The sequence below is a fragment of the Nestor notabilis genome, unplaced genomic scaffold (genome assembly GCF_000696875.1).
Source record: "Nestor notabilis isolate BGI_N333 unplaced genomic scaffold, ASM69687v1 scaffold6335, whole genome shotgun sequence".
In the NCBI taxonomy this organism is placed as follows: Eukaryota; Metazoa; Chordata; class Aves; order Psittaciformes; family Psittacidae; genus Nestor; species Nestor notabilis.
Window position 1 is genome coordinate 51,054 of NW_009927792.1, and position 13,380 is coordinate 64,433.

General features: G+C 38.2%; 1 protein-coding gene across 1 annotated transcript in view; it reads right to left on the reverse strand.

Moving 5' to 3' along the window:
* Positions 1-1,813: 1,813 nt before the first annotated feature.
* PTPN21 (protein tyrosine phosphatase, non-receptor type 21) overlaps positions 1,814-13,380 on the reverse strand; it is a 36,431-nt gene continuing 24,864 nt past the window's right edge. Inside the window, exons 11-18 of the mRNA XM_010014207.1 lie at positions 13,193-13,277; positions 10,665-12,130; positions 8,252-8,389; positions 5,502-5,723; positions 4,177-4,305; positions 3,632-3,866; positions 2,917-3,077; positions 1,814-2,071 (exon numbers count right to left, since the gene is read on the reverse strand). Coding sequence (XP_010012509.1) covers positions 1,943-2,071; positions 2,917-3,077; positions 3,632-3,866; positions 4,177-4,305; positions 5,502-5,723; positions 8,252-8,389; positions 10,665-12,130; positions 13,193-13,277 — 2,565 coding nt within the window. The 3' untranslated portion in view covers positions 1,814-1,942. The remainder of the gene's footprint in view (positions 2,072-2,916; positions 3,078-3,631; positions 3,867-4,176; positions 4,306-5,501; positions 5,724-8,251; positions 8,390-10,664; positions 12,131-13,192; positions 13,278-13,380) is intronic.

The window sequence follows — 13,380 nt, forward strand, 5'->3', positions numbered from 1 at the left end:
TTCTATATAGAATGACCTATTAGCACAATGTCATTTGGACCATGTGTTTTCCTTTGTGGAAGTAGCTTATTACAGAGGAAATTGAGGCAACTTATTTACAATTCCTAATTAATGTTTTATGAGACAATTATTATTTTGAAGGGGTTTTAATTATTCATAATAGTTTCCAAACCCTTGTTATAGCTCAGAAAAAACAAGTAATTTCACCAATAACAAAAATTACTTTCAGTCTCATTTCATTTTGTTAAGCAGGTATCAAGGGAAATGGACACTTAAACATGCCTGCAGACTAGTCTACCATAGGCTTGTTTTGAAAATAAACCAGATATCTACAAACTAATAGTTCATTTTTGAACAGGGATTTTCAACTCAGCATCTCGAAACACTTGAGAAGGCAGGTAAAAACCACACTGTCCCCATTTGAAAACCACAGACAGAGGATTATTTAGGGATACCATCATTAAACCAGACCCATGGGACAAAAACGGAAACCACCAGAGGTACAATTCTCTTTAGGTCCATGCCACAGCCATTGACTCAGCCACCTACACAGCTACTAAAATACCCACATCTCCAGTCTTACCTCTAAGAGCTCTTAAATTCTGTAGGTGTTCTCAAATGGCTTCTATGGATATTTTTCATTGCAACGCTGCACAGCATTAGCAAAATCTGTTCTAGTACTGACAAAATAATCTGGAGGATTCTACAGAAACTTCCAGTGCTTTAAAGGCTTTCTTGACCGAGAACATAAACATTTTTACTGGACACCTTTGCACTGTGCAAACCAGCAATCATTGCTGCCACGCCTCCTCCATTATGTTTCATATGATCATTTCCACTTCACCACTATGCACCTTCTTACTTCAATTTTGGTTCTCTCACTTCATCAGCTTAAAAGGCTCTTCCTAAAATTACAGGTTAGTAATGATATATTACCGTAAGAAATAACGCATGATTATAGTATCTATGTTTAACTACATAAATAACAGAGAACAAAAGTGCTTAAAACATTTGCATCCACTTTGATTTCAGCCAGTAAAATCAAACTGTCCTCTAAATATCTGAATAACACTGAATATGTACTTTCTGTCATCCACTTGTTTCCAACAACCTTGTAGATAATTAAAGTAATTTCCCCCTGCTTACTGCAGGTAAATTTGCCTCTGCTCAAATGGAAGTTATCAACAGTTAACATCACTTCTCATTTGTCAGTTCTATTACATGGCACCACAAGTATCTACCAATAGCTTCCCCTAACTACTTTCTTTCTGATTTTTTGAAAGTTAGTTCAAACATTGTCAGTCTTCACTGAAAATATTATGCTTTTTAAAAAGTTGTGGGGTTTGGGTTTTTTTTTAATTAAAAAAGGCTGAATATAAAAATAACTGCCCTTAAAGCAACCGCTTGAAATACCTAAGGCTTCTAATTTTGCTGAGTAAACCAGAGAAAACCCAAAGTTCATTTGAAAAAACATAGTTGTATTGTTCTAAATATAAAATTGAAAGCAGAATGAAACTGCATAAGACCTTGACATTCCCAAGGAGCAGGCTTCTCACCCCATGAGTTTAGCTTTTGCACAGTTAACAATTATGTTTTAGAACATAACGTTAGTAAAACTGTGCCATGTACTTCCATTCCATAATATACTTATTTTGACCAGAGTAACACCACTTTAAAAAATATATGCAAGTACTACAGAGCAGTACAAGTAAAATCATTCCCTAATATGACTGCAGCTGGACATGGGAAGAATTTAGTCCAGTGAAGATCCTGCTTTGCGGGGACTGTTACAATGACTCACTTTTAACAGTCACATACCAACCCTAAAAGGTAACTGTGTGATTCTTCATATGAAGAAAATACCAGTGAGAGCAAGTCTGCGTGGACAACTGTAGCGTTCTTTCTGTAAACTCTTGCAGCGTCCCTTAGGAAGTGGCAGTGACTATATAAGTCTAGAACTTTTGAGAAACTGAATGAGAACTCCATATACGAAAGTGTACTGCGAAAGAGTCTGCACCATCATCATTCTCTGCTGCCTCAACATGTCCAGCACTCGTGGGATGTCCAGCATCTGGAGGAAGAGAACAAACCATTACAAGTGACTGGTGAGTAAGGAGACTGGCTTGCACTTTCTCAGCAGGAGGTTCACAGCAGTACCAGTGATCTAAGGGCAGAGTCAGCTTCTCTAATTTCAACTCCAAACATTCATTGCCCGTGCATGCATTACACCATGCCTACCTCCTCATCTATGAAATATGCATAATGTTAGACTTGCCTACGTCATGGGGTAGGGCTCTTCACAAATCTAACGGTTGCAAAAGTCTGTCACAGTGTTAGGGCAGGGATGCACAATAAAACAGTTTGTTGAGTCTCAGTTAGCATATTATATTATTAATAAACACTTCAGAGCTGTTCACTTCCACTAAAAGCTCACAGGACAAGTTTTATTCTATTAAACTACTGCTTTGTCCTCTGCTGAGACTGATACTGCGAATACACTACACTTAGGAACAAAATATTTAATTACAAGCAGAGAGACTGGCTACAAAACATGTGTTTGAATGTTATCCATTAAAACTAAGGCATGAAGTGAAAGTGGTAAAGTCAGCGTGAAATCCAGAAATATACTTGGTAGCCTAGGGCGTACGTACCTTGTTCTATTCAGTGACTCAGTATCTTATCAAGTCAAGAATCCAAATGATCATTCCAGTACCCAGTGTGTAAGTGGGCAACTGTAGAAGATTACTAGAATCTGCTGAATTGCTAAGAGCTCTTTCAAACATAGTTGTAAGGGCTCTTCCAAAGGCCGCATCTTGTGAAAGTTCAGATGAACAACCATCAAACATTTCTTAGGTGGATTATTTACTCTTCCACTACATAACATTATTTAAAGCATGAGAAAGAAAAAGAGATCACCTCATTGTGTTCCAAGCAAGCGATCATGATCTCTGACAGTATGACCACTCCTGTTCGTCCTACACCTGCACTGCAATGTACCAGTACGGGAGGATTACAGTTTTTAGGATCCGCAGTGCTGTTCGTATGGCGCCGTACTGACTGTATCTCTTCCAAGTACGCTATTAAGTTCAGCAATATAAGAATAAAAAAATTAGGAGATGAAGCCCCATAAGCCATGTTATTACACTGTATGACCATTAGAAAAGTAGTAATTTAATAAATGACATCCACAGAAAAATGACACCCTGTATAAATCACAAGTTATATCCCAAGCAAAGCAATATAGATCTACACAGATATCTAACATTCATAAGGCTTTCTTTGCCTTGTTCCCATATTCCCCATCAAAGCTGGCTCATAGCCATCTTGCTACTGCTGGAACATACTCAAATGAGTAGTATGTGATGCAATTATGTTTTAATCTATATGAACTTTCAGTAAAATATTTATTTGGCTTTAGACAAAAACAGTCACTTTAACCAACTGGCAGGTGTATTCCTGCTAAAAATATAATTCAGGATCTCTTGCTGGTCAGAAGAAACCTTTCCCAGCAGAATGCTTGGCATACTGATCAATGCTAATTCACATATATCAAAATATTTACAAAAATAAAAACAAACAAAAAAAACCCACCCCAAGAACCCCAAAACCAAAGCTATTAAATACAACTTACAGAGAAATCCCTTTAAATCCTCTGGACAGCCATGCTCTGGCCAGTCAGTATACTGCAGATGCCAAACTGTTCTTTCTTGTCCTGTGAGAAGATGTTTTATTTTCAAACCCGTAGTTGCATAGCAGCCTGAGTCAGTCCGGAATCGTGTGGTAATCTTAAATCTTCCGTATGTTACAGTGTTGTGTCTTGAACCCAGACGTGGCCAGTATCTGAAGCTTTTTTCTCGCCCACTTTCCTTAAAAGTAAAATAGTTGCTTAAAAAGAAACATAAGAACACTCACACAACTAATGCTCCTGTAAGAACTGTCTCTCTCTCTTCTATTACGTACTACTACAGTGTAACGGTTTCTCACGGAGTAAACCAACTTTCCTGCAGAAAGAGTTTGCAAATTCACAACTTTCTGTCAAGGACACATGGCAAAAGGGTCACTAGATATTTATCTTTGATTGGTCTTCCTGTTGGAAGAAAGCTCCCCTTCCACTAATAGATCATAACAAAAACACTGCACACTTTCTGGGAGAAACCTGACTCAGTTTGTACTCACTTCCTCTGCTGTCACCATAGCTATGATGGCAATTCCTTGTTCCCAGATCATCTGCCAGAAATCCTGACACGTATTGTGCAAAGGCCCTTGTGTAGCAATGTAATCCCACTCTATGCCTCCAACAGAGATCTGTAAAAAAAAAAAAAAAAGACATTAGATTAGATTAGTAATTACTGAAAATTCCTTTCCACAATTCTTAAGTCATCCATTTCAAGATGTGCAAACTAAAAAATGACAGCAACACTGCAGAAGTAGAAGCCCATTGTGAGTTATATCTGCCACCCATTTTTTAGCTGCACCTTGTCATGTTAGACACAGAAGAGACACAATGTTTAAAATTATATAGGCATATAGCTAAATAAATGTATTTTACATCACAAGCATAATGTAAAAGTGAGTAAATAAAATTCTATTTCTCTTTTGTGACTTCAAGGTACTCTAGAGAATTGGAGTTTAGAGAAGCTTTCATACCCTGGTGTTGTAAATGCTATTAAATGCACTAAAGAGTCAGAATTAGCTGATTCCTCAAAAAGCATTACCTTGTTTGAGAAGGACCAGAAGAGTTGCTCAATATTTGTGAATGAGTTGAAGTACAGAAACTATGATATTATGTCAGTGGGATTAAAAAAAGACAGCAACACAACTACAACTACTGCTATGGTGATCTCAAATCTTTTCAGAGAAAGCCTGAAGCCAATTGTGTTTGTAGTTGTGCTTCAAGTAGGTGAATACATTGAAAAATGAACAAAATGCTCTGATCGTTCTTGAGGTCACCTTGCAACTTCACTCTTAAAGAGCTAAAGCTGGGGAAAGGATGCAACTGAGGATAACGAGAAAGCAGATTTCCCCCTGCTTCCATCTGTTCCTCTAAGCATTCAAAAAACCTTAAGCTGGGAGCTAGCTTACTGCCTATTGTGGATCTAGTCAGAGTACCGAAAAAGAAGAAATAATCATTGTTACTGCAGTTCAAAAATATCACAATCCTTGTAAAGGACCCCAGTTTGTTATAAAGTTATTTGCCTTCTTAACTCTGCAAAGAATGGACATGCCTTCTGCTAGCACCAATCCAAAGAGAGATGAGACAGAGAGAAAAGAGACAGCAGATCAATACAGAAGTGAAATGCGGAAGACCTCTCCAATAATTAACTGTTATCTAGGTAATGAGGAAAAACATGTTGCTCCTTTCCCCAAAGAAACCTCTGCAGAAAAAGAGAAAGAGAGATGGAGGGCTTTTCACTCATCTGACCGAAACAAAATTGGTAGCCAAATCCATTTTTAGTTACCACATGAACTGGAAAATATTTCTCCAACAGTATTTCTCTCACCTTGATATGAGATGCATTGATGTAACCCGTGTTATTTTCTTTTGTGGGGACTAGCTCTACTCTGGTATCATCATAAGGAAGTACGTCCTGGAACCGGTTTCTTTCAGCATTTTCAGGAAGCCGAGCTATTGAGCACTCACCATCCATAAGTCTTTTTTTCTGAATGCGTTCATACTCAGTAAACACCATCCCCTGCTCTAACCGTTGTTCCAGAACTCTACACTGAAAGACAGACGCAGATAACCATATAAAGTCGCATTCCAAGCCAAGTCTATTTTAACAGAGAATTCATGAAGGATTAAACATATGTATCTGCCTCTCTTACATACTTTTTCAATGCTTTTCCAGCTATTAATGTTTTCACAAACATACCAGAATAAATTAGAAGCAAACCTAACCAGATCTTCAAGTGAAAACTAAGAAGCCTGCTATACTTCATTAGGTCACAAAGTGTGGAGACCACTCCTGGAAGAAGATTACTTCATACTTTCTATAAAGACAACCCAGCTGGGCAAAAAATATTTGGCCAAACCAGATAGCTGTGCTATACTACAAACTGCCTCAAGTATCTTTGAACAAAAAACACTCATTAATCCTCCTGCTCAATATAGTGTATTAGATTACATCATTAGAAAAGGTCCCCTTTAAACTTGTAATACAAAAAATACTGTCAACTTTGTCATCTGGATGGAGAAAAACTCTAAAAATATAAAATGAAACACTCGCCTCAGTCAATCAACTGATAATTCACTACCAATGTTCCACACTAAGCTGAAGATAATAAACTTTGCATATAGTCACAAAGCCTTCTCAGAACCTCTTGCTGCAGCTGAGATACAAACCCCAGATTTTTTTTACCAATATGACTCAATCTCATTTATTTAATAAGCTGCTCCCTCCCTTCCCCCCACCCACCCAATTTATTCTTTTGAAACCAAGTTCATAAGACGCATCTGGAATGTCAGCATCTCTTTGCCAACAATAATTAGAGGAATAACATGCAAGATTTCAGCCAGAAAATTTCATCTATGTCACATGTCCCCAGCCTCTTGCAGCAACTGCTCTGTGGTATCAGGTCAGAAAAGTGTCTTGTATCAAATAACTGTAATGCCAAATGTTGCACAGGAAGGTGTAAAACTTCAATCGTACACAATTTCCACATCAATACATGAACTGTACAAACTCCTTTATGATCTTCAGGTGAAATTCTCTCATTTAAACTGATAACAGCATGAAGCTGAGCAATGAAACAGGTAGTGAATCAAATTTAAAGTCGTCTTCTAAAATATCCGCAGTCTATCAAATATCACATGTCTACTTTGCATTGCCTCTTCTCAACTGTTTTAGGAATTACTCCCATAATGTTATTTCACCTTTGCTTTGCCACCTGAAGAGAAACTGTAGTTTCTCTTCTTCATTAACTTGACTTTATGGATTCTTCTTTTACCTCAACACTTTGGGGAGAGCTAGCTGAATGATAATTATGGCTGAATTCAATAAAGGTCAATCCAGAAAGAGATGATGCCTGTAAATAAGAAGTAACCAACTCAGGTACTAAATGTAGAACTGTATCTCAATAACACAATTTTTGTCCTTTAGCATATTTAAGAAGTGTATATACAGTACAAAAAGAATTTCAACTGTGCTGAAATGGAAGAGTCAAATCTTCCTCCCATGGATCTCACTCCAAGCCTTCAAACTCCAAGACTGAATTTCTACTGTGTGACTTGCAAGTAATTTTCTTGGCCTGTTCCTTAAAACTGCAGCTGGCAAGAGTTGGTCTGTTCCTTCAGCTGGACTTGATGATCTTAAGGGTCTTTTCCAACCTAGCTGATTCTATGATTCAGGTTCTAGTCTCTGCCCCAGTGACTGATAACAAATGGAGCTAGAGGGGGTCTGCAGCTGAGGATGCTGAACTATGCTCAGAACTGGATTCTGATGAGACCAGTGGTCACAGAATATACAATAATCACTGCAGACCTTGGTGTATCTAGTTGCTCCCTGGTCATATATGTGATGAAAGCACTGTTCTACATAGCCCTCCACAGGCTGGATATTGACTCAATTTCACTTTCCTGCACCTATTTAATGGTATAGGAGGCAGGATGAAGTATATTCACGATGTTGTTTACCCTGCCACAAGCAGATGGAGTCCTGTATTTCTCAAGGAATGATCCTCAAAATCATCAGAACCTGACGTCCTCTCAGTGATGTGAGATCTTTCACTGAACGTAAAATTTCTGCACATTACACAAGTTCCATCTATATCTTCAGGGATCCACCCAAGGAAAAAAGATAAGTACAGTCTGCACAAGCAGTACCCTTTGGATGCAATTTAACTACAAAATTTATTGTAAAAATGTTAATAACTAATAATTACAGCTAAGTCCAAATTTTAATTTTCATACATATTCAGTCTAGAAAACCTCAAAATTAAGGAAGAAAACAGAAAGACTTGTCACCAAAATGTATCAGTAGATACTAGATAATTTGCTTCACATATGTTCAACGGGTGAACTATAATCTGAGTGACTGTCATTTTAAATCTTAAAGAAAAATCAGTTATGCCCAACATGTCCAGCACTCACTTAACAATCAGTAGTCTCATTCTTCTGTTTCTGTTCCCAGTATCTGAGTTGCTTTGAATCTGAAGCATTTTAAAATCAACACAAAGCACCACTCACATGCATTTCATTTGAAAAATCAGTAGTGTAAAAAAAGAAATCAACCATTAAAGAACTTCAACATACCCGTTCATCATTTGTTGCTCTTGTTGATTCTTCCTTCCCCTCGTCTGTCAGAGGCATTCTAGTCAAAGCTAGTCCATTTAGGGCAGCTAGCTTTAGAGGCCCTATTTTTTTTGCATCATTTTTATTCTTTTTCATACCCTGCAAAGTAAAAGCTAAAACTTGTAAATATTCTTAAATATCTGATGAAGTTATAAAGTAGAAACCAAATGAGTTCATGTGAGCAAAGAATACTTCTTTGACCCCTTCTGCAAACGGCTCTGACTTTTTTAACTCCTAAACACTGCAGTGAGAGATTAGGGTGGTGGGACAACATTCCTCCAGGGACACCGTACAAGTCTGGTTTCATTCCAGACAAGTTAATTGAACTCCATGAGAATGACAAATATTATTGCCCACAAAGCTCACAATCAAGGGTGTGAGGTGACAGCCCTGCATAATTAACACTCTTGGACAGAACTGAAATCACTTTCCAACCCCAAAAATGCATAAAACTTATTCCTTACTATTCAGTTTCCAGGCACTTTTCTTCCCTACAAGTTGGCATAACAATGAACATATAGCTTTAAGATATTTGGATATAGTTAAATGGTTGACTAAGCTTGCAACAAACTGCACATACAAAACATGAGCACAGAACTGCATACAGATCTTAGCCCTGAACCAGGCCATGAATCTAAATTATAGAAGCTACCATTCATTATTTGAGAAAAATACCAAAGAGGGACTTTTATGAAAGACTAAATTCAAACGATTCTTAAAAAGTATAAGAGAAAATTTCATCATTTCTACAGTTGCTAAGTTTGGTTGTTAAAAATACACTGAAAATGTTAAGTGAATATGCTGCTTGAATGAGAATCAATGCTTTCAAAACCTAAATAGTAGTAAGGAATAGGAAGACAAAGTGAAGAGGATGAGGCCACATTTAAAAGTGAACACAAACACGACAGTAATTTTGTTGAAAAGCAAAATGTGCAAACATTGGTAGGAGCCAGCTTTGTTACCAGGATATTAATCTCAATATTGAATACAGAAAGGTAATACTCTCCGTTATGCAATGACACTCTTAGATGTTACTGAACTAGAAAGTATTTTATTGAACACTTCCAGTGAATAAGTTTTAATACAAATTTAATATCAAAGAAAGGTTGACTTGAACATTCATAGAGGTATTAGAAGGAAAAGGCAGGCTATGATTTATGTAAACACCTTAGTGTCTGAAAATGTATCTTTTAAAGAACAAAATACTAAGTGACTATCTAAATGTGAACACAAGGAGAAAGATACCACCTTTTTCTCCTATATCCATGTACCAAACAGGAGGAAGGAGATCTAGATAAACATACACAATTATAAAATTAATTGAACCTGATAAAGGTACATTTCAAAGTATTGGCTCCACATATAAGAAGTCTGACAGACAAAAAGCAGTGAGAGCAGAAACTATCTAAATACATAGCTTTTGCATAATTAGTTTTTGCAGCATCAGCTGTAGCAGTTACTACAGCAGTAGAAGTTATATGGTAGTTCTACTGCAGTCCAATTTGTGCAGAAGACTACTGGACACTAACTCAGGCAGGCAAAGCTAGCAATCAATTCTAAAAGGTGAAATAATAACAACAGTGGTCTTCCTCCATTAGCACCTGGTATGTGCCACAGACTTCCATAAAACTGAACAAAAGTTGAAAACAAAATGAGTAGTAAGGACTGCCAGTGAAGTTGTACAGTCCTACACAGACTCTGATGTTTCCATGAAGTGGGAATTATAGGGAAGGTGAAACTTGCAGTTGTTCACTATTTATGGCTTCATAAGATTGGGGTTGGAAAGAGACATGGTAAGCAAGATCCTACCTTTAGTGGAATAAAAACAGCTTGAAGAGAAGGCAAATGGGAAAGGATATGAAACGGGAAGCGATGGAGGAAAGAAGAGAATGCAAGGAAAGAGTTTACTGCCTAATGCGTCAGGTCCCCCTCTTAGGTCAGAAGAAGAAAGCAAACACATTAAAATGTGAACATTCAGTTACATCCAATTTTTCAGTGAGAAGAAGATTAGAAAGCTGGTAGTGGAATGGAAAGAATTGCTTCTGTTCCAGATAAGGACTGGTATGACAGAATTTGGGATCTATGAACTGACTTTAAATCAGCTCATTCTATAGTTGCTAGCCAGGTTAGCTGTATCAGATGGACAGAAGCTGCACAGCTGGATTTGTGTGTGGGGACTATACAAACAACTCAAACATGGCTAAGCAAAGTTAATCAGGGAAAAGCAGAAAAATAAAGGTCAAGCTTAAGTTAGCTTTTAATTCACGTTTTAAAAGCATCTCAGGTTGATTAAAAAAACCCCAAAACTCAAACAAACCCCGACACAACTCCTGCTACAGAACAACACAAAACAAGAGGAATAGTATCCACTTACACCTAGTGGGGGAAGGCCTTCCACAATATTCTTCTTCCCAGACAAAAGATCGGACACAGGTCTCTTCTTTAATGAATCTTTCCTTACTCTGTATCTCCCTGATGTTGTAAGATCAGATTCTGACATAGATGGAGTAAGCAGTCCTTCCCCTCTTCTCTGTACCTGACTTTCTACTAGTAAATGAATGGGGCTCATATCTTTTAGTCTCTTTTCTGTCTCTGTAATATGCAATTTAGGCTCAAGAATATGCAAAGGGCCAGCAGAGGAAGCAACAGAGCTATAAGGGTAGTTGAGTACTGAATCACGAGAATAACCACCCGTAACAGATGAAGTTTGAGTCTGATCCTCAGGAAGGGGAGAAAGACTTGTACTAGCCTTGTTTTCTTCTTCAAATTCTTCTTCTTCCTCACTACTGTGAATCAGCATAGTGGCATCTGAAAGGGTTTTCTTATGATCACACTTCACACTCTCTTCTTGATCACTTTCTTTTTGCTTTGTTCTCTCCATCAGAATATTGGGCTGTGACCCTTCTGAGATAACTCTTGGAAGAGCCACATCTGCTGCAGAAGCTGACATGGTCCTCTCTTTAATTCTTATTCCTTCAAAGCTGGGAGTCAAGCCTGCTATTTCAATGCTGTTCCTTTTCTGCAGCTGAGCATGGCGTGCTGATGTTAGAGGTTCACTGACTTCCTGAAGGGAATGTGCCACAGGCAGGCTGTCTTCCTGAAACGTCTGGACAGAATGGTGCACTCGCCTTGTGATAAGATCTGGATTACTGCTGCTAATGTAGATATGTCGTGAAAGGTCTGGAGTACTATTTGCAGGTCTTGGGTATGGGTATGGGGGAGGAGGTCGATAGACTTGGGTCTTCATTATATTTGGTGCTGGATAGTCCTGAGCCTGGAGCTGCACGTTTGTCAATTCAGGCACACTGACTGCCCCAACAACTGGGCGCTTTTCAGCGGGATAGGGATAGGGGGATTGACTGTGAAAACTGTAGTTCAGATTAAATGGATAATGGTTAGATTGCGGGGAAGCGAAGTGAGCATGTTCTCGTATTTCAGGCTGACTATAAACTAAGGCATCAGGCCTGCTGTAAGCATATGAATTGCTGATGTTAAGATTTCTCATTGAATGACTCTGCCTATCTGTGTGCACCATTCCCCTGTTGAGCTGTCTCATCACAGTTTCATAGTCCGGCGTGGGACGATAAGAGGGTGGTATTAGCGCGCTATGTCTATGTGATGGGACATAATCAGTTCTGAGGACATCGCTTCCAGTAATGCTTGGGTTAGAGGACATGGGGGATGGCTGCAAGTAATGTTGTGGATTGTTTAAGGAGTTTGTGCTGTGTGCACTATAGACACTACCATTGCGGATCCGACCAGTGTAGTCATGAGGGGCTCTATCCAAGCTAGTCTGAGAGTGACAGTAGTATCCATTCTGATTGCTCACAAAGAGGTTATCTGAAAGTAAAGTTTAAGAACAACCTTTATGTCCAACACATCGAACAAAGATATCTTCTATTAAGATGTAGCTAACCAATGTTTCAGATTTTCAAAATCACAGTGATTCTTAGCTATGTATTGAAATAGGAAGGAGAAAAAAAAAACCTAAATCCCAAACCAAAACAATCCCAGCTTTTCATTGTTGATAATGAAGGTATATATACCACAATAACCTATTATGTTCATTTAGATGATGCAAATTCCTATTGGAAAACACCATCTCAGTGTAAGAATGGCTTTCTTCTGCTTAGGATAGGTTTGCTAAGTTTCAGTCCAAGTTAAACAAAATCCCTATCAATCTTAACCCACACTTATTGAAAGAAAGAACATCTACACCAGGGTTTGCACTGATCTCATGAGATCAGTTAAACAGCAAGGGATCACAGTCTATATATAGTTGCTGTATATGCTATCATAACTAACTCTGCTCATATCCCATAGGAGAGGATATAGAGGAGGAGTGGCTGAGGGAATTGGGGTTGTTTAGCCTGGAGAAAAAAGAGGCTGAGAGGAGACCTTATTGCTCTCTAAAACTACCTGAAAGGAGGTTGTAGTGAGGTGGCTGTTTGTCTCTTCTTCCAAGTAACAAACAAAAGGACAAGAGGAAATGGCCTCAGGTTGCATCAGGGGAGGTTTAGATTAGATATTAGGAAATATTTCTTAACTGAAAGGGTTGTCAAGCATTTGAAGAGGCTGCCCAGGGAAGTGGTAGAGTCACAATCCCTGGAGGTATTTAAAAGACATGTAGGTGTGGTGCTTAGGGACATGCTTAGCACTTGGCGCTGCCAGGTTAATGGTTGGACTCAGTGATTTAAGGGTCTTTTCCAACCTAAATGATTCTATGATTGTATTTCACATTAGCCTAAATGCCTATAAGCACTTCAATGACTGCTGTAGTATAAACCTATCCCATGTTCGCCCTATGAATTTATTCAGCTCTAGCTAAGGTAGCTGTAAGCGCAAATTATAGCCTTTGCCTTCTAAAATTGTGTAGTGTAGCCTTGGATTTAATGAACTTACCTTGGGATGATGCATATGGTTCAGTGTAATGACCATTGTAATGAAGCTGAGGTGGTGGAGGCATCATATAAGGCTGAGGCTTGGGCTAAGAAAGCAAACATCTTATTGTTAGTTAAAAACTCGCGATTTATTTTAAAAATAAGTCTTGAAGATTTTTTTATGTGTAATGTATAATATTATATATATAA